General features: G+C 36.0%; 1 protein-coding gene across 1 annotated transcript; it reads right to left on the bottom strand.

The window, feature by feature from the left end:
* Window positions 1-5,207: 5,207 nt before the first annotated feature.
* On the bottom strand, window positions 5,208-23,077 carry LOC118855497 (integrin binding sialoprotein). The gene is made up of 6 exons (XM_036765600.1): window positions 23,018-23,077; window positions 22,850-22,900; window positions 22,157-22,234; window positions 15,026-15,094; window positions 9,209-9,358; window positions 5,208-5,750 (listed from the first exon to the last, which is right to left on the bottom strand). Exons 1-6 carry the CDS (start codon window positions 23,069-23,071, stop codon window positions 5,208-5,210), a joined length of 945 nt encoding a protein of 314 aa, XP_036621495.1. The 5' UTR covers window positions 23,072-23,077.
* Between the last annotated feature and the right edge of the window lie 203 nt (window positions 23,078-23,280).

The raw sequence follows: 23,280 nt of genomic DNA on the forward strand, positions 1-23,280 counted from the left end.
ATGGTGCACTGTGTAAGAAGCATAGAATGCATAAAAGGAATGATGCATAATAACCCTGGAAAGTTAGATTGAAAAAAGGTCGTGAAAGGCTTTAAATGCTAAATAGAAAAGTTTGTATTTGGAGTTAGAGATAATTGGAAACCACCGGAATTTATTGAATAGGTGAAATCTGCTTTAGAAATACAGCTTTGGCCACAGTTTGAAAGATGAGGGGAGAGACTAAAGGCTGGAGGATTAATTAAGAGTCTGTTGTAGGAGAGGATTCTGGGAAGATGGCAGAATAAGGCAGGAAATTACCTGGCTCTCCCAAATTCCTCTACAAACAATTTTAAATAATGCTTCAAAGTGGCCTTTGAGTAGCAGAAACAATTAAAAATAGGGGTGAAACAGCTGTTTGCCTAAGACCACTTGAGAAGATATTTGGAATGACCTGACCTCTGAGGGAAGTGGTCTGGCCTGACTGAGGTGTGGATATCTCCAGGCAGATATCACTGAGTCAACAAACAACAAGCCCTGGGGGCAGCAGTGTCAGAAGCAGCCTCAGCTTCAGGAACTTTCACCCCACAGACAGTGTAGGGATCAGATGACTGATCAGGGGAAGATTGCTGGGCCTTCTGCTGGTGCTGGATGTGGAACTCAGATGTACTGACCAGATGCAGTCCCAGGCTGCAGCTGTGGGTGAGGAGGAGCCAGCATATGCTGGTGAGTACAATTGCAGGAGTTTGGGCCCTACTGGCTGTGGGCACTCATAGGAGAGCACAGTTCCTGCTTTTGGTTCCAAGGCAGAGAAGTGAGCTGAAGCTTGCAGCCACAGGAGGTATTGCAGGGAGTGAGAGCATTTGTGCTAACAGTGTTCCTGGGAGTTCTGCTTGTGGCTTAGAGGTAGAAAGGAGTAACTGAGATCTGTCCCCCAGATAGAGATCAGTAAACAATAACACAGAAAACCTGAAGCCAGAAACATTAACCCCTACACCTCAGGACTAGAGCCCAGCTCTAACAAAGTTAACAACCAAGAAATAAGCCACTGGGAAAAAAAAATGAGTAAGCAAAAGAGGAAGAAGTTGACTATGGTGATAGCAGAAAATCTGGGTTCTGAATAAGATAGTGAAGTTAAAGCAGCTACTTCTACTTCAGAGAAAAAGATAAAATGGTCAAATTCAAAAATTCTGGCAGACCTCAAAAAAGACTTTAAAATAAAATAAAAGAGGTTGAGGAAAAATAGGAAGAAAATAGAAGTAATACAAGAAAAATCAAGAAAATTATGGGAAAAAGTCAACCAATTGGAAAAAGAGTTCCACAAACTTATGGAAGAAAATAACTCCTTAAAAATTAGAATTGAGTAGGGGGAAGCTAATGACTTTATAAGACACAAAAAAACCCACAATAAAATGAAATCAAAATAATGAAAAAATAGGAGAGAATGAGAAATATAAGAAAAACAACTGTTCTGGAAAACAGACTGAAGAGAGACTGAAAGTTATGATCAAAAAAGAGTGTGGACACTCTACTTCAAGCAATTATTAAGGAAAATTGCCCTGGAGTTCTAGAACTATAGGGTAAAATACAAATTGAAAAAAAAATCCACTTATCACCACCTGAAAGAGATCCCAAGATGAAAACTCCTAGTAACATTATAGCTAAGAGCTCCTAGGTCAAGGAGAAGATATTAAAAGCACATAGAAAAAAATTTTTAAAACCATGGACCTACAGTCAGGATAACACTAGATTTAGCAGTTTCTACATTAAAAGACTGAAGGGCATGAAACAGAATGTTCCAAAGAGTAAAGGCACCAGGTTTGCAACCAAGAATAACTTATCCGGCAAAGCTGAGTATAATCCTGCATGGAAAAAAATGAATATTTAATGAATCAAAGGACTTTCAGTTATTTGTGAGGAAAAGACCAGAACTGAATGGAAAATTTGACCTATAAGAATCAGGAGAAACATAATAAGGGAAAGATTAAGAACCAATTTTAACAAATTTAATAAGGTCAAACTGTTTACTTCTTATATGGGAAAACATTATCTGTAACTCTTAAGAATGTTATTATTACTTGGGTACTTTGAAAGAGCATACGTAGATAGAAAGCTTGGGGTTGAGTTGATTATGATAGGATGATGTTAAAAAATAAAATTGGTAGGGAGAGGTAAAATGGAGCAATTATCTCATACAAACAAGGTGTGAATAGAAGAACTGTTACAGTGGAGGCAGGAAGGAGTGGAGAGTTGGTAATGCTAGAACCTTTTTCTCATCAGAACTGGGTTAAAGAAGGAATAATATATACACCTAAAAGGGTATAAAAGTCTTCTTAACTTATAAAGAAATAAGAGGATGAGGGATAGCATAAGAGATGGACTATTAGAAGGGGTGTGGATTCGGGAGGCAGTGGTTAAAAGTAAATTAGAGTTTGAGGAGGGATAGGGTAAAAAGAGAGAGAGAAGAATAAACAGTGAGGAAAAATAGGATGGAGGGAAATGTTCAACTAGTAATTATAACTGAGTATGAATGGGATGAACTCACCCACAAAGGGGAGGGAGGGAAGGAGATAGTTTGGAACTTGAAATGTAACAAAAAAAATAAATTTTTAAAAGAGTTTATAGCACAAAGACCAAAGAAAGATTAATTCAGTTTCCCATAACAAATAGGGTCATGTGAATCACAGAATTTTAGAGTTGGAGGGAACCCTAATGACCATCTAATCTAATGGATGTCCAGAAAAGAATGTACATTAGAATATGGAGAAAATGTGGTCCTGTTGTCTCTACTTGAAGACCTTCAATGAAAGCAGTAACTGAACTTTGGGGGTGCCTGTGTAAGTGGACAGAAGAGACAGATGTGAGAGATGTTTTGAAAGTTGAATCACTTAGGGTGGGAATGTGAACAGTTGTGGGTAGTGCAAATTACTGTAAGTAATTAAGTAGATAATTTAAGAACTAACCCTTACTTTTTCTTCAACAAGATTACTAGGATTCGAAGGCAAGTTTTGATGAGAATTATCCAGGTGACTGCCTTAATCCACCAGTTCACTTAGCTTTTTAAAATAAACAGCCTTGGCTTTTCTTTGAGTCTTTTTTCTATTCACTGATATTTACTGTATGAATCTATGACTGAGAAGTGAGGAAGTTTTTATAGAACTGACAACAGTTCTTTCTGAGAACCTTGACATGTTCCTGTACATAAGGGAGTTATTTTAGTCATCGACAGCATTCCAGTTAGCCCTCAAATAATTACTTAAAATAAAAAGCTAGGAGAGTTAACCTTTTTTGAGTCAGTCCAATCTCCTACTGGTGATTCTGGTGATGATTTATACAATTGTGAGGCTGGTGGGACCTCCAAAATTCAACTCTTATTCATTCCTTTGCTTGCAAATGAAATGTTGCATTTAAAAGGGTTGCCAATTTTTGTTTCCACTTAATTAGTGACTAGCAGTACACTAGCATGATAAAAGCCCAGGGTTTAAAATAACCGTTTCAGTTCCTTCACTGTCTGCTGAGCTTCAGCTTAGAGCTGTGAGGCAATGGTTTCTTTGAAAACTATTTTAATAGAAATGGATAGAGTTGGAAGACCAAAAGTAAGTAAAACTATAGTGACAATTCATAACCAAGAGATGAGGCTTACAGGGCACTAACTAGTCCAAATTAATCCACATGATGAATTTCTAATAGGCAATATCAATCCCATTGGTTCTCACGTCCTAAAATATTTCATTAGAACCACTTCATCACATCTTGTATCTTGCAAAGATGAGTACATTTAATAAGAGAAGTACCTAATCCTATATGGTAGCAAAGGACTGTTTTTATTACTTCTCCATAAATTTTTAAATTGCTTTGGCTTAATGGAGGAGTGACAGAAGAAAGGTCACATAGTAGCAAGAAAGAAGTACTGAATTCAAAATGGGGGCAACACCAAGGAAGCATTGTGGCCACAGTTATCTTTCTGGGACCAGACATTGAGTCCACTCACCTGGCACCAGGAGGTAGATAATACCGGTAAGAAATACCCAGAGGTCATTGCAAGTAATAAGACAGCCAATACTAACGAAATCACCAATTATGGGAGCTTCCATGTTCATTGTTATTCTCTGTTGTCTCTTGGGTAAAATACAAACTCTTCTTGTTGGCACTTAAAGTCCTTTACCACATGCCTTCAATCTATATTTCAAGGCTATTCATCCTTTTTATGAATTCTCCGCTCCAGGCAATCAGCATTCTATCTCCTACCTTAATGCCATTTTATACATTTCTCCCTGGTTTTAGAATATTCTCCCTCCTCATTTCCTGTTCTTAGAACCCCTGCCTCTCTTCAAGACTGACCTTAAGTGCCACCTTCCTCAACAGACTATTTCTCAGTCTCCCAATTGTTAGTTACTCTTGGCCAAATCACTGAATGTTCCTTACCTACGTATCCTGTATTTGGTCATCTTTGAACATATTATGCCATAGAAATAGAAAAGAAGCTCCCTGAACTCAGAAAACTTCCCCATTCTTCTATCTATATATCCCCAACACACAGTACCTAGTAGATATTAGGTACCCAGTGAAATACTTTTTAATTGATTGATTCCTCTTAGAAGCTGGATTAATCTCATCAAACAGGCTCATAAGCACAATAAAAGTTTAATTATTAAAAGTTAACCACATTTCTTTTAAATTCCAACATGCTTTATGAGTTACATTTGACTTTAATAGGAACAATAGAATATAAACAAAGGTATACAGTAAGACTCATGGCAATAATCCACTTGAACAGTGTTTGATAGGCAACGTTATAAAAGTCTATGTATCTGTTGTATAGTGTCCACAGTATCATGAGATGGCATATTCTGAAACAACACCACATTTTAGAAGTTCATAATAATGCCAGCCATTAAAACCTTTTTTTTGTTTGTTTTTAAACAGGTATGGTGCAGCAGCCCCAAAACATTCTTCAGGCTTGTTATAATTCCCAAAGATCACTCCTGCTAGTTAAGAAGTGGTACTGATTTGCTAAGGCTTTCATTAGCATCCCCCAGATAAATATTAGGAATTCAGCTAATTTGAAAAGTTGACCTATTGGCCAAAGAAAGTTTTAAAGCAGCAGCACCACTCCATGATATACTGTGGATTTCTTATATTGCATCTTCCTGAGTTCAACTTGTAAAAAAAAAAAAAAACAATGGCCATGTCAACCATTAGTAGGAATGACTTGATTCCATCTTCTGTCTTTACTGGTGATAGTAGTAATCTTGACCTCCATAGCCATTGTACGCATGCCCTTTGTAGTAGCTGTATTCATCCTCGTATGTTCTGTAATTGTCACCACGTGGTTCTGCATTCTCATTTTCATAGACTTCATAGCCATTATCATATTCATTAGTGATCGGTTCTTCATATCCTCCATCATAAAGATTGCTGGTGCTTTCCTCATATGGAAGGGGAGTAACTCCATTATCCCCTTTTGAAAGGGTAGTAGACTCATACCTGCCATTCAGAAAGGTCGTCGCTTCGGTGCTGTTGCTGGCCTCTTCTTCATTTTCCGTGGCTTCAGTGCCATTTTCTACTTCCTCTTCCTCTTCTCCATCCTCTGTCCCACTGTTCCCATTTCCATTTTCTCCTTCAGCATTTTCATGGTTGGTACCATTGCCTCCTTCGTTATTTTCATCTACTTCAGCTTCACTTTCTTCGTTCTCTTCCTCTTCCTCTTCCTCCTCTTCTTCTTCATCACTTTCTTCCTTTTTTGTAACGTTCTTATTTTTACTTTCTTCTTCCTATAATGAAAATTTTGAAAGTATTCAATTAAATATCTATTTAAAAACAACTAAGAACATTTCTGTTTTTTCAGTGCTCTTATTTGTGGGCTACACCATTTCAAACTTCATTTTGAACTAGTCAACTTTAGCTTTCACATGACTTGCTGTGGATCTTTTCATAAAGATTCAGAACAAGTAGGGAAAAGAAATGTTCGTCTAACAGGGCTTCTCTTTGGTAAGATCATTTTTAGACTGAGGAAACATTTTTTTGGTATTTAGGATCCTGAATTTTATAGGAATCATAGTATACTGTCCATGTATCTGTCAGGGAGCTCTATTTTACTTTTTTAATAATCTTCTAATTGAGTGTTAAATTGAAATCTTAGGAATGGAGACATAGCTTGGAAGGATGGAGTTCAATTTTTCTGTGATAGAGGTTGAGGAAAAGTTTCCTTTTTCACAGTTAGATAGGTGAATTGATTTACTGTGGTTAAGGAAGTTGATATTTTAATCAAGATCTATCATTTCTTTAGTATAAGGAGGTCCTGATAAAGAAATTCCCTCCACCAAAGCTGTCTGTAACTTACTTTCTTAGAGCTGCTTCAGGGCATTGAGAGGTTACACGACTTACCGAAGATCACAGGATCAGACCTTGAATATAAATCTGCCTAACTCCAGAACCACCTTGCTACACCACTACAACACTCTGTTCTCTAGAATGATATTTATAGATTTTTGAATTGAGCAGCAATACCAGAGATTCTCAGTCGTAGCGTTTTATCCACTAAGCTCCCATAATGATTTCTTTTTGGGAGGCAATTGGGGTTAAATGACTTGGCCAGGGTCACACAGCTAGTAAGTGTCTGAGGCCAGATTTGAACTCATATCTTCCTGACTCCAGGTCCACTGAAGCACCTAGCTGCCCCTCATAACCACACCCTGTTCAATGAGCTCCAATCGTTCCCTATTGCTTCTAAGATCAAATATAAATTCTGCTGTTTGGTACTTGGAACTCTTCATAACTTTGCTCTTTCCTCATTTTCCAGTCTCCTTCATCACCTCCATAATTCTCCCGCTATGATCTAGCTACACCAATTTCTTTGCAATTCTTCCAATGGTCCCATGCCTGTCTGGAATTCTCTTCTTTTTCGTCTCCACCACCATACTTCTCTGGTTTTCTTCAAAACTCAACTCAAGCTCTACCTACTGCATTCTGTAGCTTCAGTATACTTAGTCATTTGCAAGTTATCCCCCTCACCCATTATAATGTAAGCTGCTTGAAGGAAAGGACTGTTTTTGCTTTTCTTTATATTCCCAGACCCTAGCCCAGTGTCTGGCACACAGGAGGCACTTAATAAATGCTTATTTGCCAGCCTGCCTGGCTACTGAAATATCTAGCCTATTTGAGAGTCAGTAGGAGATCTGGCCTCAGAGTTAGGAAGACTGTTTCACACACACACACACACACACACACACACACACACACACACACTAACTGTGTGACTGTGGCCAAGTCACAACTTTTCAGTGCTCCCAGCAATTCTTTAGCCCTATGAGTTGCTTGGCAGTTACCCTACACTCACTGGGAATTCCCTACATCAGTGGTTCTTAAAGTGTGGTCTGCAGACTTCTGGGTCTCCCTGCAACGTTTTAAGGGTTTTCAAGGTCAAAACTAATTTTGCAATAATATTGAGACATTATTTGCCCTATTAAAAAATTCCTTCCTTTTCTGATTACATATCCTTGGGTACTTGGTTTTCTTCACATGCTTCAATCCAAAACAATACATTGCAACAGATTGAATGCAGAAACAGATGTGAGAATCCAGCTGTCTTCTATTAATAGACATTAAAGAAATGTGGAAAAAAAAAGTAAAACAATGCCACTATTCTCATTAAAATGTTTTGGAAAATATGATTATTTTAAAATAAAAATGTTATTTATATTAACGTGTAATATGTTCATTATTATTTTTAAATGAATGAATAACTTTTTAACATTACGCCTTTTAATTTCTAATGTGGTAAATATCAATTAGATATATGCCACATAAACAAAAGCACTTTGTAGTCTTCAGTAATTTTTAAGAGTGCAAAGGAATCTTGAGACCAAAAAGTTTGAGAAATGCTTCCCTAACTCAATGAAATCAAAAGTTAGGATTATCTATATCTATATCTACATCTATATATGTGTATATGTTCAGAAACATGTATATGCACACACTCTCTCTCCATATATATATATCTGTATATATATATATATCCACATATATATATACATATATATATGTATATATCAAATCCTTAACTTTTCTTCCTGTATTCTACTTGAAGGAGAAAGAAACCTGAAAGAAACAAACTGTTATTATGGATTTTGAAAAATAAAAAACAACTTCCAGAAAAATTATCTGCTATGATCTGCTTATAATTTCCTGTCATGTCTTCTCCTCAGTCTCTACCATTCAATAGTATCCTTCAAAATCCAGTTTAAATGTTACCTTATTCATGAAGGCTCCCATGGTCCCCAAAGCCAGAAATAATCACAGAAATCATATAATGTCCCTAATTTAAAAGATAAGGAAACTGAGGCCAAGAGCTGTTAAGAAGCAGAACTAGTATGCAAACCCAGGGCCTCTGCCTTATAATACATTTATGTGCCCTTTTAATCTTACCTATTAGATTATGATGTCCTCAAGAGCAGGGATTGTGTTTTATGTATCTTTTTTATTTCTTAATGTGTGTGTGTATCTCCTAAAGGAATAGAGTAATAAAAGGCTAAACTAAATAATAATTAAATTTAAAAAAATAAATTTTTGAAAATAAATAAATTTAAAGTCAGGACACCTGGGTTCAAATGTGACATTGGGCAAATCACTTAGCCTTCATCTGACTTAATGTCCTCATCTGGTCTAAATGATCACTAGTACACCTTCTTGCTCTACGTCTATAATCTCATGTTTATAACTTTAGTATTGAATAATCAGTGGTAATCAGAATATTGTCCAACTGAGAAAGGTGCAATTTTGGTCAAAAAGCACTACTCGATAAGGCAGGAAAATGAACTATCTATCTATCTATCTATCTATCTATATATATATATGTACATATATATATACATATATATAGGAAAGAGTTTGAATAAAGGAGGTTTTATGGTTAAAACTTATTAGTTAACTATGATTTATAGGACATGGAAAAGTATCACATGGGATGGGGAAAGTGTGGAGAGTACTGTTGCAGTTAGTGCCCCTAATGATGATACCGCAAATCTAATCTACTATTTAGTTAACTAGAACCATCAGTCACCTAGTTATTCAAGCATTCTAGCTAATGAGGTTTTAGGATACACACTTAATTCAAAGCATACATTAGAAGTGCTCATGTATCTTTTAACTAAAGACAATAGAAGAAATGCAATATTTCATGGAAGAGGGACAGCAAGGTCATTGTTAACTTAGAGTGAAATGCAATTATCACCTTCTTTGGAATTTGAAGTGCTGCTAAACCCACATCCACACTTGCAGTGGTATTGTCCTCTCCATATCCAGGTGTAATAGCAGATACAGTGGTAGATTCTTCACTTCCATTAGACTCTGTTTCTTCTTCTTCTTCTTCTTCATTTGAAGTCTCCTAGTAGGAAAGTACATGACAAACATTTTACTTTAGCCCATAAATAGTAAACTATGCTTCAAATTTTGTCACAAACTAGTAGAGAGCTGAGCTTTATATCTATCTTCTTTTACTCATATTGTCTCCCAACTTGGAGTACCCTTCTCTCTCCCTTGGCTATACTGAGCCCTTCTCCTTTTATAAACTTAACTCAAAACCTGTTTCTTTCCAGAAAATACCTGTATTTTATACATCCAGTAACTGAGGATCCAATTCACTCTTGCTGCAATGTTTAAATGATTTCTATTGTATCTCTTCAATCAATGTATTTATTTTCTTATTTCTTGTTGAAAATTGCATAAAATATCATGGAACCCATGGACTCTAGGTTACTATTTGCTATTGATAAGGAAGTTCTTTCATGTAGATGGCTCTGTGATTTAGGTCTAGATGAACTGACTATATCACATTTAGGGGGCTTTAGGTGATTTTTAACTTAAATAAGTCCCCAGGAAACATAGCTTACATTTTTCTAAGACATTAAGTTTTTGAAAACACTTATCTCACAGGTACAGTCACATGGCCAGGTCTTTGTCATAGAAAGAATTATGGAATCTATGGAATGATGTAATTATACAACTAGGAAGAATTTAAATGTAGAATAAAATTCACAACAAAAACTACAGATTTGAGTGGATGGCATTTTTCCTGCTATTCGATATTTTTTTTTATCTAGGTAATTTGGAGGTGATTATAGTACTGGAGATACCAACCTTGAGGTAGAACCAAAGATCACAACAATTGTGGCTTTTACAATTATTGCAGCACTTTTTATATGAAAGCAAATGCTTAGCCATATTTTTAGTGATCAATATCCAAGTAGTCTATAAAGAATGCTTAAATACAAAAACATTTCAATTTAACATAATCAAAATTATCCATTTTGCATTTTGTAATGCTCTCTATCTCCTGTTGGGTCATGAATTCTTTTCTTTTCCATAAATCTGATAAGTAAACTATTCCTTGCTCTCCCAAATTACTTATAGTATCAGCCTTTACTCCTAAATCATGAACCCATTTTGACTTTATTTTGGTGTATGGTGTAAGATATTGGTCTATGCCCAGTTTCTGCCCTACCATTTTCCAATTTTCCCAACAGTTTTTGTGAAATAGTGAATTATTAGCTCAGAAACTGGCCTCTTTGGGTTTATCAAAGAGTAGATTGCTATAGTTGTTGACTTCTCCATGTTGTGTTCCTATCCTATTCCACTGATCCACAACTCTCTTTCTTAGGCAGAAAATTGGGAGAAAATCTTTACAACTAGTGTATCTGATAAAGGCCTCATTTCTAAAATATACAGGGAACTGAGCCAAATATATAGGAATACAAGCCACTCCTCAATAGAGAAATGGTCAAAGGATATGAACAGGCAGTTTTCAGAGGAAGAAATTAAAGATATCTATAGGCATATGAAAAAATGCTCTAAATCACTACTGATTAGAGAAATGCAAATCAAAACAACTCTTAGATACCACATCTCTCCTGTCAGATTGGCTAAAATAACAAAACAGGAAAACGATAAATTCTGGAGAGGATGTGGGAAAATTGGAACATTGTTACATTGCTGGTGGAGTTGTGAGATGATCCAGTCATTTTGGAGAGTAATTTGGAACTATGCCCAAAGGGCTATAAAAATGTTCATACCCTTTGACCCAGCAATACCACTTCTAGGGTTGTATCCCAAAGAAATCACACAAGCGGGAAAAGGGCCCATATGTACAAAAATATTTATAGCGGCTCTTTTTGTGGTACCTAAGAATTGGAAATCAAAGGGATGCCCATCAATTGGGGAATGGCTGAACAAGCTGTGGTATATGAAGGTAATGGAATACTATTGTGAAATGGGGATGATACTGACTTCATAACAGCCTGGGAAAACCCACACGACATAATGCTGAGTGAGCTGAGCAGAGCCAGGAGAACATTATACACAACCACAGATATATGGATTCTGTGAGGACCAACCCTGACAGACTTCACTCTTCTCAGCAACACAAGGTACAAAGACAACTCCAAAGGACTCACGATGGAGAATACTATCTACATCCAGAGAAAGAACTATGAAGTATGAATGCAGATTGAGGCACACTTCATGATAGCATTCCCCCCCCCCATTTTTTTTCCTTTTCTCTCTTCTGTTTTTGTTTTTGGTTAGGTTATTTTTTTGGTCTTGTTTCTTCTCTCACATGATTCATTTCATTGATCACAGTTCTCCTCCATAACTTGACTAGTGTATAAATTAATTCAATGTGAAGTTATACGTGGAAACTATATGGGATTCCATGCCATCTAGGGGAGGGAAGGGGGGAGGGAGGGAAGAAAATCTGGAACTCAAAATTGTAAACTAAAAATAAAAAAAGGAAAAAAAAAGTGCTTAAATACACGACTCTGTTCCTGAAGAAAATATTCATGATGTATATCACAAGACATTTGTGTATTCTATAAATTTTTAACATCCATCAATTCTTATTTCTGATTCATATTTTCTAATTAAAAATAATCCTTATTCATTCCCAATTTTGTTTTTGTAGGGTACACTGTCTTTTTAAGGCTGTTTGAAAAAAGAAGCAGCTAATAATGAAAAGGACAAAAAAGTATTTTGTGTAAACATTTATACTTTTTGCCAGAGGGTCAATGAATATTTTGATACTTAATATGAATAGTTTGTTTTATATAAACTTTTAAATTATGTGCATGTGGAAATACAGCTTCCAAATGGGATTTAGGACATTTTTGGAGAGAAACTGATCTGCAGTATAGTTTTGAGAATTCAGATTTCTTTAACAACAAGGTTCAGTAATGTCTTACAACTGTGGGGACAATTTAGCATTGTAAAAAAGTAGGAGAAATCTTTTTTTTTTTAACACAAGACAAACGTGAATGTGAAGAAACACAGTTTCAAGGGCACCAAAGACTCCTGTGTGAAGACTTCAGAGCTTCAAAATATGGTGGCGTGATGGCTAATTTGCATATGTATATTTATGACTATGGAGGATAAAATTAAGAAAATGTTAAATCATATAAATATTTGAAAACTGGCAAATGGTTAAAAGGGATTATTGATTTCATAGGAGAAATTTAAGTTCTTTTACAGTAAAAGGTAAGTCACTGAGAGTCAGGAGACTTTCATTTAACTATTGAACATGATAGAAGTCCCAGGGGCTTCATAACGGGAGAGGAGGAGGAACCTAAGAGGAGCTGATGGGAATGGAGGGCGGTGAAATTTGCTCTATTGGAGTTAGAGCAATTAGAAACAGTCAGCGGAGAGGAGGTAATTATTGATTGGTCAGAGAGAACTAATTTCATTGGCCAAGAGTTCAGGTCCAGTTGTTACCCTTCAGTGTCACCAACAGTTTAAGAAAGGTAATGCCTTTCATAAGGGTTTGTTGCTCTTTGCTGCCCTCTCTGGCGTGAGAAAGAAATGCAGAAGGGGTTTTTACAAATGCTGGCTTAAAGAGTAAATAAACCCTAATTCTGTCCCTGGGAGCTCCATTCTGATTGGACAGTGTAGCATCTGAGTAAGTGCACAACTATCTGGTCTACTCTGTAGAGACCAAACATAACCAGTTTGATGATACTTACTGTTCTTTGGTGTAAAGAGAGCTGTGGTTCACATTTTGATCTAACATTTTTCTAAATGCCCCTTCAAGAGTGTTGATTAATTGAAAAAAACCTATAAAAGTATTTTCCAGGTGAAAAGTGGTTAGGATCAACACTCAGGCTTGGGACTTAATCGAACCAAGTGAGTTTTCTTCCTTTATTTGTTTCCCTGCCAAGTTCCCATACATATATGTACATTCTTCACTATAGCTTTTATATGTATCTTTTTATATGTATCTTTATATGTATTTGGTTTAATGTATTAGTATCTATAACATTATTAAATAAATTAAATAATTTATTAATTATTTAAAAATTATTAAATGATAAATAATTAAATAATTGCCTTATTAAATAAATGATTCTTTTGAAATCTAAAAGTGCCATTATTTTGAATGATTGGTTGTATAAACATTACACAAAATGTGGATACATTGCCTTGTGAGTGGTTGAATGTGTATGAGAAAACATAAAGGTTGAAGCCTCAAGAGCTGAAGTGTTAAGTAGGGGAAATATATCTTTTCTCAACACAATTACCCTAGGACCTAGAGAGTATGAATGTAACCACTTGGGGGTGATCTATCTCTTGGATTAAATCTGCTAATGTGAAAACAATTTGGTAGAGTAAACTCAACCCAGGGTGTCTTACAAACCAAGCTGAGAGGTGTGAGGCCCCAAGTGTGACACCATAGTAGCACTTGTAACCAATTTTGTGACTAGACCCCTCCCACCTGTAGTATCACATTTAAGGTATCATATTATGATGATATTGGAAGAAGAATTAGTGGTGTTATACTTTGAAGTCACTGAGAATTAAACATTTATTGATTGACTTGGAGGATCTTACTAAGTAAGACCTTCCAATATTGTAGATATTAATAGATGGGCTGCATTTATTTTCATAATGATCTTTTTGAAGATACTGTAAGCAGTACAATACAAGATGACCGTCCCCCCCAACACATAACTTTTTCCTTTGGCTACATAATAAAATAAACTCCATCAACTCTCTTTTTTGCCTTCTGTAAATCTGTGAATCAACCTTCAATTTAGCTGCCCCATCCTTCTGTCTTTGAGTTTTATTTATAGCACGTGTGTAAAGATTGGTATGATTTCTTTCCTCTGGATCTATGCCCCTCTCTTATCATTTGGCAAATATCTTACATTTTGAGTACCAACAACTAAGTTAATGTTAGAGAAGACATTGTGATTCTTAGCATCCTTTGGTTCATTTATAGTCAATCTGCCACAGAGGACTGAGGGCCATTTGTATTTTTTCTTTAAGGAGTGTCCATTGCTAAAGAATTTATCATCAAATTCCTAGCCTATTGGTTATGGGTGATGAACTTGTCCATATTTAGCTAAGATGGCCCTTAGAAAAATGTCTCAGTCTTCCTTTCGGAAGGGCACTCAATTTTCCCGCACCATTATAATAACCTCCCAGAGCTTGAAGTCTGTGGGTGTAGCCTTCCAACATAGGACGGTGGCCAGCACACTGGTGTGGAGTCAGAGAGTCTGGGTTAAATTTCTTCCCTAAAATGAGGGAGTTGGACAAGATAGCATTTGAGGCTCCTTCTAGCTCTAGATACCTGATATTCTGAGATCCCATATCCCAATCATGGGTGGAGAATTTTTTGGAATCTTAAAGTTTAATCATCTTATATTTACCACTCCAACAATACTGGGATTATCATTTACTCAACCTCTATCATCATGTCCTAGTTATCTAAATATAGGCTTTCAGTTGCTTTTTCATCATTCTTTTAACCCTAACTCAAAAGTAGAAATACTTCCAAGCTTGTATAAAAATCCCAGGTAACTTTAACTGGAAAGTTATGGCAATGTCTGGGAAATTGTTTCAATTTTTAGCTAAACTGGGATTGAGTTACCTAACATCACTGCTCCCCAAAATAGAAAGCAGTAGGCAGTAAGGCACGGCCATTTGCTGTGTATGGCATCTCTAGTTTCTTGTTCATTTTCATGCTGTTCTGTTTGTTTTGACATTGACCGCAGAAATTACCCACCTCTTCCTCTTCCTCTTCCTCCTCTTCTGAGCTTTCACCATCACCTTCCTCAGATGAATCACCATTGTGCTAAAATATATGAAAAGATAATCAGAGTTCTCTGCAGCTGGTCATAAATAGCACCTAACACATAGAAATATCATGCTATATAGTTAAGTATAAACTAGATTGTATCTAAAGTCAATATAATGGTAAACCAAAATTAGAATATACTGTTACAGAGTTTTAACATCAAATCCAACTCCCTCATTTTACAGATAAGAGAACTGAGTCTCAGAAATACAGTAACTTTCCTGTGGCCGACTTGGAATTAGAACTTAGAGTTAGTCCTATTTTAATGTGCCTTTTAAAAAAAATCAACATGAAGTGAGTTGCTTGGAATATAAAATCTTTTTTCACAATTCAAAAAGAATCATTATTTTAGCAAACATTTATAAAGTGCCTATTGTGTGCAAAGCACTCTAATAAATGATTGCAAAGATACAAATTTTAGGTAAGATATCATTTTTCCATTCATGGAGTCAAGTAGGGAAATAAGATAGCAACATAATTAACTATAATTACAGGGTTGTTTTAAGTAATGATCATATTTAAAGCATTTAAAATAGAACTTGATTCAATTTGCATGTCACCTAATCTTTCTATGTCTATTTCAACATCTGTAAGTTTCTTCCTTCAACTCTGGCATTTTATAATTCTATAATCCTCTGACTTCTTGTTAAAAGGGAAATACACAAGCATGTGGTAGAGAAACAAATTTATTAGCTTTGTATGTGGTTTTTCTTCTTTAAAGAATCCCTCCATATACACACAGAATGACAATCAAAATAAAATTTTAAATTGAGTGCTATAACCATAGAACATTGTAGGATTTAAGAGAATCCCAAATATTACCATATTCACTTGGAAAACTAAAATCATTCAAGAAAATTTTAGTTTTTATGTAATCCAAGAAAAAGTTTAACTTGGGGGGAGGAGAGCTTGTTGACATTGGTTTAACAAGCATAAATTATCATAATTTTCACTAATTGATAATTTTGTAGTGATTATTATGTTAAGTACTACAAATTCTTACTTTTCTTTATTAATGGATGTTATAGATAGTTAAAATGTTATTCACAAACTTCGTCTTAGCCATTAATTTCAACTTCCTCCCCATCAAATTTTTTACTAGAAGTACTATCAAAATATACAATATGCCACAATATTTTCTATGTTCTCTCTAATCTTTCCTGTTAATGGTAAGCATGTGAAAAGGCATTTAAAGACAGACAACAGGAGAAAATAGAAGAAAAACCTTAAATATAATATATAAATTGGGATAACTGTTTCCTGAGTAATGAAGAATTTCCTGGTTAATGATGACCTTGTGAGTTTGTAGTCAGTTATCATATATTATCTTTAGTATATTTTAAAATTTTCATTTGATTGAAAAATATTGCCATTACCCTTTAAAAATAGTAACAATAATTTTAATTATCAGAGACTTAATATTTTCTGCTTTCCCAAAAATAGATCAAAATGGATTTTCCTTCTCTTCCTGTCAAAAGAGGTATTGAATGAAATAAAAGTTGCAAGAATTGAGATCCTATAAACATCCAGCAAATATAAGCTTTGGTTATAATGATTTAGTTTTGAGCTAGCTCTTTTAAAATGTAACCATAGAAGTATGATTCTCTTGCTGCTGGATCATGGAATGACAGAATTTTAGAGTTAGGAAGGAATTTAGTAGCCATCTACAAAAGGCCATATTTTAAAAAAATGCTATTTTAACGAAGTTCAGTAATAATTGGGTTTCTAGTTTCCCGATGATTGCCAGTGAGGGAGAAATCCCTTACCTCCTGAGGTAACATGTTCCATTTTTGTACAGTTCTAATTGTTAGTAATGGTTTTATTGATATCAAGCAATTGCCTCTTTGCAATTTCCACATACTATCGCCATTTCTGTATTCTGGGGTCAAAATGAACAAATCGAACCCATCTTCCACATAGCAGCCCTTCAAATACTTGAAAACAGCTGCCATGTCCCTCAGGAATCCCTCAGGAATCTTCTCTTCTTCAGGCTAGATGTGCCTCCTTCCTTCGACTAATGCTCATATGACATGAATGCAAGGTCCTCTATGATCCCGAATGACTTCCTCTCAACACTCTATTTTTGCCGCATTCTTTTCTTTTTCTTTCTTTCTTTTTTTTTGAGGCAATTGAGGTTAAGTAACTTGCCCAAAGTCACACAGCTAGTCAGTATCTGATGACTTAGGGTCCTCCTGACTCCAAGGCTGCTGCCCTAATCCACTGTACCACCTAGTTGGCCCACTATGGGGCTCAGAATTGAACATGATGACTTCTGACCCAGTTACAGCATAATAGAATAATCAGGTTTTATTCTTGGAAGCCCGACTTCTGTAAATGGAGCCCAAGGCCACATTGGCTTTTTTTGGAAGGGGGCAGACATCTCACAATGCTAGCTCTCATTGAATTTACAATGCATAAAATCACCTAGAGCTTTTTCTTACCCTAGAGAAACTGCCCTCTGACCACCTCTCCCATCCCATACTTAAGAGGTTTGTTTTTTGAACCCAGGTGTAGGGCATCGATCCCTGTTGAATCTTGTCTTATTAGATTCAATAGTCTTGCCTATCAAGGTTTTGAAAGTTAGGTTGACTTGGTGACACATGGTTCCCAGATCTGCCTGTCAAACTGTGTTGAGGGAAGGAGCTACCCAGTCTGCAGCTTTGTATTGCCTGATATTTGTCACTACTAAGTCACCCCCTACCTGTTTGTACCTAGAAATTGTCATGTACTTGCTAGTGATTCTTGCTCTATTTTCAGTGCAAAGATCATGCTTCTTAGAAAAGAAAACAGAAGCAAAATAAGAATTGGGCAGCTGCATATTCTCTGTCATAAAAAATCACCTTATCCATGCCCAAGAGGTAGCCCCATGACTTCTTATTTACTCCCCCTTTTACTTTTTCTTTGAGATAATCAAGGTTAAATGACTTGCCCACAGTCACACAGCTAGTAAGTGTCTGAAGCCAGATTTGAATTCAGGTCCTCCTGACTTGAGGGCCAGTGCTCTATCCACTGGGCCTCCTAGCTTCCCCACACTTTAAACAATAACAACAATCTTTTGTTGTCCTTAACTTTCCTTACCCACCTCTACTGGTCTCCAAGCCTAGAATACACTTTTCTCTCTACTTTGCTATTCTTCGAGGCTCATCTTCAGTTCTATCTCCTCCACCAAGTCTTCCTTAATTAGATCTTTCCCTCTTTAGTGGGACCACTGTTTTTGGAGTCAGAGAGACTTGAATTTGAGTCATAGCTATAACACGTAGTAGCCATTTAACCTTGTGTAAGTCATTTAACAGTTTCTTCGTCTGTGAAATGGGAATAGTAATACTTATAGTATCTAACTCCTAGCGTGATTGTGATACAAGTGCTTTGTAAACTATTAAATGCTTTTTATATCTGGGTTAGTATTAAAATACATACCACTTATTCTAGTGCATTTTGGGTTGATCTTTTTCATGAATGTATGCCTAGTTGTTTTTTTTTTCAATGAAAGTATGAAGAATTTGAGGTCAGGGATTGTATTCCTTGCTCTATGAACTTTCCCAAAGTCCCTGCTTGCGTATTAGGTGCACAAAAGGTAATTGACAAATACAATTGAATAGTACTTTTTCTGTTTAGCCATCTATTTCAAAGAACTGTGAATTGTACAAATATTTTCTGAACTTGGCTTTCTTTTATAAAATGTATGATCTCTGATATATAAATATATTTTCCTTTACCAATAACTATAATTAACACTTTTTGAAACAAGAGCCTCATGAATCAAACTGTAAATAGGAACACAACTTACCTACTTATTATGCTTCTCTGGATGGAGACAGCCCAGGATCCTAAGCTCAAGGGCCCTAGGAAAAGCAGCATCCCCCAGACCACCAACCCCCAAGCCATCATTCAGGAAATAAATTGTCATTTGCTTCATGTCAATTGCTTCAACATGAGCTGCAAACCCTGCCTTCCCAGCTGCCTTCATAGCTCCTGACAACTGGAAAAAGAAAGTTCTTACCATTCAAGTCTCTGGCACTGTTAAACATCTCACAATCAGAAATGGGTGTGTTTTTATCAGTGCAAATGGCATTAAAAAAGATTCATTTCCATCTGCTTTGCCACTGTACCCCAGGGATATGGTGTTCTTCTATCTGACCTGCAGCTACGATTTCCTATATGTTTTGCCTTCCTCTGTTAGAATGTGAGTTTCTTGATAGCAGGCACTTTGTTGCTTTTCCATTGGTATCTTCAGTGCCTAGCACTATTCTTGATACTTAGTAAAGATTTAATAAGTCTTTTCTCCCCGTAAATTCACTTTCTGTTCTAGTGGGAATTTAGTCTTTTTATATTTTCCATGTTGCTTTCCATTGCCAAAAACAACAAAAACCTCCACAAAGTGCAAAAACTTGAATGATTTTGTAGAAATAATATCAGATATCTTTATCACTTGTGATATTTTACAAACTCACAGAACTGGAATTAACCTCAGATTCCACCTAGTCTATCCTGTAGGTGCAAGAATCCCTCGAAAACACACTCAACACATGGTCTTTACTTGAAGAACAGCTCCTGAAAGAGAGTCAACCCAAGAGAAAACCTATCCTATTTCCAGATATCTCATTGTCAGGAAGTTTCCCTTTTGGCCACTTCCATTTATGCTGCTACTTGTTCTGTACTCTGGGGAAAGTAGAATAAAGTTAACCCCCCTTTCTACCTGACTTCAGTTCAGGTACTTAAAGATAACTCTCACACTCACTCCCCAACTTCACCTCCAAATCTTATCTTTTTTCAAGCTAAATGACTTCAGTTCCTTCAACTAATCTTCATTTGGATTTGAGTCATGAATACTGATTCTCCATCTCCAGATCCTCTTCAGCTTATTAATGTCCTTCCAAATGTTGGACATCTTCAGTTCTGTAGGAGTTCTTCCTTTATTCCATCCATCCTTCCATTCATTCTTCCTTCCCTCCTTCCTTCCTTTCTTCCTTCCCTCCTTCCTTCCTTCTATTCTTTCTTTCTTTTCTTTCTTTCTTTCTTCCTGCCTTCCTTCTTTCCTTCCCTCTCCCTCTCTCTCCCTTCCTTCCTTTTCCCCCTTCTTTCTTTATTTCTCCAATGTACATTTTTATGGTAGAATATAACCCTAAGAACCCTTAGTTATCCATATTGTTTCTACTTATATCTCCATACTGTGAATTCTTAGAATTATTTACCCATTTATTTACACCATAAGGAGATTGCATTTATTAGAACAGAAAAAAGAAAACAGCCCTAAATAAAAAGAATGCTAAATAACACTACCAATATATTAAGATGCTTCTTTTCTAACACCAAAAGTTACAAATTATTCAATACAAATGTACCAAAGAAATATGTCAAGCCATCATGCCAAGACTGTCATTCTCAGAACATTAACCGTGGCATATAATTGATGCCCTGAATGTAAATTAACTTATAATCTTAAAAAGAGTTAAATCTCAGATTACTGCTTTTTTGTGGAGAGGGCAAGCATCTTTACAAAAGTGTCTTTTTTATTTCAAATTTTAAAGGACATATCCCTCCCCATAGAACAGAGGCAGTGTAGCATACGGGATAGGGCCTTCAAATCAGGAAGATGTGGGCTTGAATCCTGCCTCTGACATATCTGGTAGGGGGAAAAACCATATAACTCCCCAGATAACTCTCTAAGGCTATAGGTATAGGTAAGTTACTGGTTTGCATCAGTAAAGGAAGTTCCCACATAAGAAGTTCCACATATCGATGACTTCATAGGTTTGGACCAAAAAAAAATCCTTTCCATAGAAGAGATTTCTATGGAAAGATGGAAACTTACCTCCAATGCTGATTTCCTATCCCTTCATAAGAGGTTCCTCTCTTCCCATTTCTTTTTGTCAATATAGTACACTAAACAGTTACCCTATTGCCAATCTTCAATGTACTTTAATGAACAAATTAGAAAATGTAATTTGAAGTTCTCCAGGGCTGCCATGTTATGTCTCCTTCTGAGGCTTCCTGGAGCAGTCCTTGAGCATCAGGCTCCCTGGATCTTTCCATGGACTTGACAAGGTTTTGTCCACTGACCTTTCCCCACTTTTCTCAACTCAATTCAATAAACTTTTACTAAGTGCTTCACACTTAGTGCTATGTGTACTAGCCTACTATGTGCTAGGGGTGGGGAACCTGTGGCCTCAAGTACACCCCTTTGACTGAATCCAAACTTCATGGAACTAATCCCCTTAATAAAGGGATTTGTTCTATAAAACTTGGGCTCAGTCAAAAGGCTGAACCAAGGACCTAGAAGCCACATGTGGCCTCAAGTCTACTGGTTCTGCACCCCTGTTGACTAGGTTCTGGGGATTTAAAGTTAACATCCAAATTGTCTTCACTCTTAAGTGAATTTGCCTGAATTTTTGATACTAATTATGACATTGCTGAATCAGCTGGGATAGGACCTGCTAATTCATCATACTGATCATTTCACACATGCATAGTAAAAAGATCACTAGACTTTGAGGTAGAAGTCTCCTCACCTGTAAAGTGGAAATAATGGTATGTGCTCTACCTACCTCACAAGGCTGTTGTGAAGTTCAAATGAAATAAGGGACATAGAATCCATAGTAATAGTAAAATATTATGCTAATGTAAATTATTCTTACTATTTACTGTATAGATTGGCTAATTTCTGGCAATTCATTAATTAGGCAGTCAGTCAAAGCAGTTGAATTTAACTTGTTGAAGACTACTTTTCAATTCTAGATGTGGCATTGATGGTCTTGCTTTAAAACACAACCCCACTTTGTGCTTTAGTGAAACATTTAAAACACCAAAGGTGGTTGGCACTTGCTTTGGTTTGTTTATAAAGAATAATAGATTCTCTGTCATCATTCGCCCTGGGTTGAGACAGTGAAAGTTTTGTATATCAAAACAAGCTGAGGCCATATTGGATGCTGCAAGTTTTCAGAATTTCTTTGAGTAATAAGCCTTAAAAATAATTTTTGATCTATTCTTACAAACAGTCATTTAAGCATTTTGATCTTAAAATATCTGTAATGGGGGGAAAAAGTTAAATGAAGTAATTACCTGAACTGGAATTCGTTTTAGAGGTGGGTAAAGGTAAGAATATTTGTAAATATAATATCGATGTCTATGATTGAAGACCTAAGGGAAAAAATAAATGAAATTAAATGTTTATATTTCCTATACAAATCAATGAAATGGTCCCCAAATTAAATGGAAGAATGAAGGTAGATTGGATTCCATTCTGGAAATAACAAAGCTTCTTTAAAGACTCCAAATTTTTCCCAGAAAAAATTCCCATTTTTTGATACTAATATTCCACCAATGTATGGTTATGAGTCATTTGGCACAGCAGCCTCTGAATAACCAAAAATATACATCCCTAGAGGGCAGTTGGAAGTGTGAGCAGGCTGCGGCACATAAGGAGGAAATCATGAAGAAGAATGCAGGTAAAAGACATTGTCAAAGAAATGTACCCTCAAAATAGGAGATGGGCTAGTCAAGTGGTGGATGATAGTGTTCTACTGGTAGCCTCAATGTCAGAAGAAATTAAGAAAGGCTCCAGTATGTTGGATGGACCTCCCTGTGCCAGATTTATAGGAGGACATAGACAAGAGTCCCTCATGATGGGTAGGCATGGCCAGATTGCTATAGATACCATTGGAGGGAATAACTGCACCAGTAAGATCACATTATAATGAGACTTGCCATTTGTGTAGCATATAAGAAAAGAGAATGTAAAAAATAATCAATTACCGCATTTTCTTCAGAATCCTCTAATTTGACCCTTCGGTATAAGTTTTTTACCTGGAATGGAAAAATCAATATTAAATGTGTAGATCAATTTATCTACCTATCTATCTGTCTGTCTGTCTTTCTTTCTATCAGCAATGGATAAATTAAGACAGTAAGAAAGGGACTTACTGAGAAAGCACAGGCTATTCCCAAAAGGCTGAGCAAAATTAGGGCAGTCTTCATTTTGCTGCTTTCTGAAATTAAACAGGTTGCAAATGTATTATCATTGCAAAAAACAGTTTTTGTATTTTCTCCCATATCCAAGGAGGAATCTGTTCATTGTGTTTCACTAGTTTTCACTCTGTGTGAAGTTTATGGGGTTTTTAAAATTAAATTAAATTTAATATATTTATATTGGACTCAATCAATTGGGGAATGGCTAAATAAGTTGT

The sequence above is a fragment of the Trichosurus vulpecula genome, chromosome 6, assembly GCF_011100635.1.
Source record: "Trichosurus vulpecula isolate mTriVul1 chromosome 6, mTriVul1.pri, whole genome shotgun sequence".
NCBI lineage: Eukaryota > Metazoa > Chordata > Mammalia > Diprotodontia > Phalangeridae > Trichosurus > Trichosurus vulpecula.

Excerpts from the sequence above, each read along its gene's own strand:
- LOC118855497 (XM_036765600.1), bottom strand. The coding sequence starts at position 23,071 with ATGAAGACTGCCCTAATTTTGCTCAGCCTTTTGGGAATAGCCTGTGCT. Across the intron at positions 22,901-23,017 it reads GAATAGCCTGTGCTTTCTCA|GTAAAAAACTTATACCGAAG; the intron begins GTAAGTCCCTTT and ends TTTCCATTCCAG. Across the intron at positions 9,359-15,025 it reads AGGAAGAGGAAGAGGAAGAG|ACTTCAAATGAAGAAGAAGA; the intron begins GTGGGTAATTTC and ends TCCTACTAGGAG.